At 44.9% G+C, this 6,061-nt stretch overlaps 1 protein-coding gene across 1 annotated transcript; it reads right to left on the bottom strand.

The window, feature by feature from the left end:
- Positions 1 to 360: 360 nt before the first annotated feature.
- LOC106694858 (zinc finger protein OZF-like) lies at positions 361 to 4,450 on the bottom strand. Its single transcript, XM_023746475.1, has 2 exons — positions 4,330 to 4,450; positions 361 to 3,033 (listed from the first exon to the last, which is right to left on the bottom strand). Exons 1-2 carry the CDS (start codon positions 4,448 to 4,450, stop codon positions 1,727 to 1,729), a joined length of 1,428 nt encoding a protein of 475 aa, XP_023602243.1. The 3' UTR covers positions 361 to 1,726.
- Between the last annotated feature and the right edge of the window lie 1,611 nt (positions 4,451 to 6,061).

The following is a 6,061-nucleotide window of genomic DNA, read 5'->3' as shown; positions in this document are numbered from 1 at the left end:
ATATACCTAAGTAAAGTCTTGAAAGGTGGTTTCATATAAATCCTAGATATCCTTCTGTCTGTTGTTAGAAAATTAAGATGGCAACCCTATATAGACAGGACCATTCCTCTCCTCAACTCTTGGGAAGACCAACCTAGCCTCAGTGGCAGCAAATATTGATAAGCAGTGAAGACTACTGCCATCAGCCCAGCTGGCGTGGCTCAGTGGTTGAGCATCGACCTATGAACCAAGAAGTCAAGGTTCAATTCCTGGTCAGGGCACATGCCCAGGTTGTCGGCTCGATCCCCAGAGCAGGGCGTGCAGGAAGAAAGTGATCAATGATTCTCACTCATTGATATTTTGCTCTCTCTCTCCCTTTCTCTCCAAAATCATAAAAATATATACTTAAAAAACACACAAAAAAACTATTGCCATGAAATTCAACAGGAATGCTGACTGCTTACAAAAGACACATCCTGGGACAAATTGCAGGATTATCCATCCTCTAGCTTTGACTTCTTGCCTGTTGAGCAACTACCTTATGTAAACACTCTAGAGGGGCCAGGGGAATACACAATAGCATTAGATTGTTTTATATGCCAATGACGTCAGCTACATGAAACAGTTTTGGAACTCCTGAGAATGTCTGTACATAAAGGTCACACAAGCCACAGGCCCTGGGACATCCATGGCCTCATGTTTAGTAGAGGCCCTTTTGATCTAATTTACTGCAGGCTTTCCCACTCACTATAGAAACAGTTTTTCTGTCGTAATTGTGGTTCCACCTCAGAGTCTTACAATATGACACCAGCCTATGAAATTCCATACTTCCTGGAACATGGCTCCTTTGCAGTACATGGAGAGCAGGCTCCTTAAACACTGCTGAAGCTTATGTAATACATACTGTGAACAGAGAACATGATTCATATTGGTCACAGAAGCAGAGTGACCTTCAGAGTGATCTTTGCCCTCACCAATAAGGCACTAGGCTGCAGATTAAATGCACAAAGTCATGTGTTCTTTATTTCAAGGCCATGGGCTGCAGTAAATAATAAGTCAATATTGGACAAAAAGTGATTTCCTGCCATAATGCTCTCCCTTCTAAACCACATAAACTTTGGGATAGACACAATATCTATTCATCTCTGCATGCAGACATATCACATTTGTGTTTGCAAATCATCTGTGGCCACGAATAAAACCAAAATTAAAGGACAAATGTAAACAAACCTTAAAAAAAGATCCTAAACTAGAGCAGAGGAGAGCAAGCGGTTTACAGGTTGGTGAATAAGAATCCCCCCAAAATTTATCAAAGCATAATGTGAGTACCACTAGATCCCTGAAAGAGGTAGCACTTCTTAGCAGAGAACTGGTGCTCTGGATGAATCCTGGGTCAGGTCCATTTTCTAGTCATAGGCAAATGAATAAAGATACTGCCAAGAGCTTGGAGGAACCATAATTACTTCAAACAAAAGTGAAAACAAAGAATACAGTCCCCTGAACACCCAGGAATGATGACCAATGCACACTCCACAGGTGAGCCAGGTTTGACATCATTTGGGTTGTAGATCTAGGCATGTTAGCAAGTACAATGCAGCTCCTTCAAGTCTCACTGGTACCTCAAATTTATGAGGAACCTAGCAAGTGTATGTTCCCATAAAAGGGGTTTGCATTCATGTAAAGGGTCCCATAGAGCCCCTTAAGTGTTCTTATAATAAGTGAGAAAAAGAAAACATTCCCTGCATAATTATGGCTTTTCTCCAGTGTGAACTCTGTGGTGTACAGTAAGGTGATATCTTTGACTGAAGGACTTCCCACATTCACTACACTCATATGGCTTTTCTCCAGTGTGAACTCTGTGGTGTCTACTGAGGTGAGATCTTTCTCTGAAGGACTTCCCACATTCACTACACTCATATGGCTTTTCTCCACTGTGAACTCTGTGGTGTAGAGTGAGGTAAGACCTTTGACTGAAGGACTTCCCACATTCACTACACTCATATGGCTTTTCTCCAGTGTGAACTCTGTGGTGTAGAGTGAGGTAAGACCTTCGACTGAAGGACTTCCCACATTCACTACACTCATATGGCTTTTCTCCAGTGTGAATTCTGCAGTGTCCAGTGAAGTCAGACCTTCGACTGAAGGACTTCCCACATTCACTACACTCATATGGCTTTTCTCCAGTGTGAACTCTATGGTGTACAGTGAAGTCAGACCTTCGACTGAAGGACTTCCCACATTCACTACACTCATATGGCTTTTCTCCAGTGTGAATTTTGCGGTGTCCAGTGAAGTCAGACCTTTGACTGAAGGACTTCCCACAGTCACTACACTTATACTGCTTTTCTCTATTGTGAACTCTGTTGTGTTTAATGAGAGCAGTGCTTTCACTGAAGACCTTCCCACAATCAGTACACTCGTAGGGCTTTTCTGTAGTGTGAACTCTCCTGTGTTGAAGGTGGTTGAAGATTCGTCTACACACTTCCCCACATTTATTATACTCATCAATCATATCTTCAGAGCAGAGACCTTTCTCATAAGCAACTTTCTGTTTCTGGCTGACAGCTGTTTCACATTCAACCCACTGGTGATGTCTTTTTCCACTGAGAAATTCTTGTGAAATCTCATTGTTACTGTGTGGCTCCTCAGTGTTAAGAGTGGCCTGGTGCTGGAGAAACCCTGGGGAGTCTTCCCCAACCTCCATAGTGGCTTCAGGCACTCCAGATAAGTAGAAGCAGCAACTTGTCACAAGCGAGGCACTCTCCATATCTTCTTTCCAGGGCTTCTCTCCACTGGCATCCTTCTGTTGCTGGTGAGGGTTTGCACTGAAACACAAGTCTCTCACACATGCATCACTTAAGAACACATTCTTCTCAAAGTAAACCACTTGTAACTCACTCAGGTGCAAAATATCTTTTAATACTGAGAAGCACGGCTTACACAGATGGGTCCTCTGGGTGGCTGCAGCTGTCTTGGAAGCCCTGACCTGAGACTCTCCTGCAGATACACTGTGTTCAGAATAGGCCTCCACATCATCCATTTTATGCCAATGACCTGAAAACAGAGAAATGATGAGAAAATGAATGTTGACTCTGGTGACAGGGGGAAGTCCCATTATAAAACTGTATTGCACATACTACATTGGTTTCATGCAACTGGTTGAAAATAAATGACCTATAGCATGGCTTAATAAAAGGCCCCTGTGAAGTTCTTGACCACTGAAGATCACAAAACAGTGGAGATTTCAACAGAAATAGAGCAAAAACATGGCGAGTACCACATGAAAGATAAGTGGACTGTCCAGCTCATTCTGCTGCTAACAGCATTCAGTAGATCTTCTGTGCTGGTGACATGGGCAAGCTGTGCAGAAGGTTGGTTACATCACTTTCCAAGTAAAATTCAATATATAAGTAGCTGGTGTTTGAGGGTGTTTAAGCATGTATGTGATCCTCATAACACTTGCATAGATTCATGTTGTAGAATACTGCAGAAAGAGATGTTCAGAGGAATAGGTGATGTAAAAATGACACAAAGGAGAAGATAGCCAAATTAAGAAGTCATTGATGAAATGACAAGTCAGCAAAGTGTCAAGTGTGGAAAAGGAAAGGTATAAATGAGGTGTGGCCACTGGAACCTGCACCAAACACTGTTGGACAGGAGCAGGTTCTTGGTACAATCTGAACACCATCTTTATGTCATACCTCCCCCCAGTTGCCACTCAGCCAGGCCAGCCTTCCTCTAGGACCATCCTGTACGTTCACTCTGGAAAAAACCGAGGTTCTCCCTGCTCCCCCTTCTCAAGAAATATGTACAAAATAAATATTCTAAGTATCAATTAAAGACAACAGAGGTGAGCAGCCATCACTTGCCCATAGCATTCGGTTTGTAATAATATTCACAGAAGGTAATATTACAAACAACAATTGAAGGAGGGTCTTACAAGAACAGTCTCTGGTGCATGTACGTAAAGACGATACCTGGCACAGGCAATCATCTAGGTCCTTACCTAGAGGAAAGGTGCAGAAGTGGAAGCCATGGATCTGGATATAGTCACCCTCCCTGGGAGTGGAAGAGCAGGAGGGACCCCTTAAGGTGTCTGTAAGACTGCTGACACCCACACACTTCCTGCAGTTTCTGAGGCAACTGGTGTTAGGGAGGCTTATGGAGTCTATTGCTCAGGGCTCTCTGAGAGCTCAGCACTGGCAGCCACAGCCCATTAGACAAGACAGTGGGGGAAATAAGCAGAGCCCATGGTCTGGCTTTTAGAGAGAGAGAGGGAGTGCTAAGTCTGGAGAATAAATAAAGAGTGGGCATCACCTCAGGACACTAGGAGAGATGTGAAGGTCTTACCTACGAATGATAAAAGTTCAAACACTTCCAGCATCACATCACAGTACAGATGTCTCTGAGCATCATCAAGAAGCCCCCACTCCTCCTGAGAGAAGGCAATGGCCACGTCCTCAAAGTTCATATCCTGTCATAATGGAGACAGTACATCCCATGATAAGATTCTCTCTTGAGATTCCAAGTTTGCCATACCCTCCACCCTGCACATCCATATGCTCCCTTACTCCCCACATCAGAGAAGATAGCAGGCCTTGGTCCCATTAAAGTCAAACTCTCCTTATACTGATGCTGTGTCTTCTCACAACAATAAAGGCAGATGAACAGATACAAGATACCTGTCTTCTGATCCTCAAATGTGAGTCACACTGCCCCCTTTTAATAACAGTGGGTATCAGGAACACAGGGTAGGAAGAGATGCTGCACATAATGGGAATGTGATGGATCTGACACTGGTGCTGTCAGGCAATACCCATGTTGTCCTCCAAATTGTGCCTCCAAGACACCAAACAACATGGTAATGCCCATTACACTTCTGACTCCAATCCCAGTTTGCTGAGGCCATCACTTTGCATTACCTGCTGCCCATAGTTCTTTGATCCACACTTGTCTCACAGCTTCATTCTCAAAGGCACAACTTCACTGGTAACACAAACAAGCCATGACAAGGACAGGGTGTTTTCTAATCAGCTTCTTTCTTAAAATTCTAGTTCACCACCTCTGTAATATATTTCTCTCTCACCCTTCTCTCTTCACTTTTCCCCATCCCTGGTGGGAATTTTCAAGTGCAAGTGACACTGATGTATGCTATCTCATTCTTATTGTTTACTGGGTCAGCACTCAATAAGAAATGGCAGGTGGGCACATATATGGCACCTAAGCTCTGGACCTGGCATGTAGCACCACAACAACCCATATTGTTAGGAATTATCCTAAAATTCCCCATATCATATCATAAAGACACCATCAGAAATCCACTCCACCCAAAAAAAGATGGAGACCAGCAAGAAGGTATGGAGGGTTTGTGAGAGAGTGAGGGAGCGATAGAGGAGTGTGTGGACGTGTGTGGTGTGTGTGAGTGAGAGCTAGGGACAGCTAGATCCTACAGGTCTTTCAAAGGGCTGTGAAACCAGGCATGCTTAGACGGTAAAACCTGCTGCCACCACAAACACTCCGGGGAGGACACCCCCGGCACAGAGACTGCACCGTCTTGAAGAACAGAACTGCTTGAGACTAGGATCCTAGCCACGCTATTACCCAATCTGGTCTCAGTTGCAAACCAGGAGCCTACAGCCACTCAGGTAAAAGATCTGTGACCACAGCTGCAGACCCACAGACACCAAGACCCCAAGCACCGAGTCCGCAGATTCCTGTGAGTTACAGAGCCAATCCCCCTCCTGGCCACCCCCACGGCAGAGGCATAGGAACTGCCAGACCTTCTCTGCTCAAACAGGCCACTTGCCCACACACAGCAGCGGCAGCTCTACCTGAATTTGGGCCTGGGTGTGTGGACATGGGAAGTTAGTTTCCCGTGACCAGAATCTATGCCCAAACAGGGAGGCTGTGCTGAATTTGAGCCTAGGGGCGCAGATTTGGGAAATTTGTTTTCTGCAACCAGATCGTGCGCCCCAGCAGGTAGGCTGTGCTGAATTTGAGCCTTGGTGTGCGATCTTGGAGAGTTTGTTTTCCGCAACCAGATCCCACTCCCACGCAGGGAGACAGCGCTGAATCTGAGCCT

This window comes from Myotis lucifugus, unplaced genomic scaffold (genome assembly GCF_000147115.1).
Source record: "Myotis lucifugus unplaced genomic scaffold, Myoluc2.0 scaffold_683, whole genome shotgun sequence".
Taxonomy (NCBI): Eukaryota; Metazoa; Chordata; class Mammalia; order Chiroptera; family Vespertilionidae; genus Myotis; species Myotis lucifugus.
This window is presented reverse-complemented; position numbering and strand designations above follow the sequence as displayed.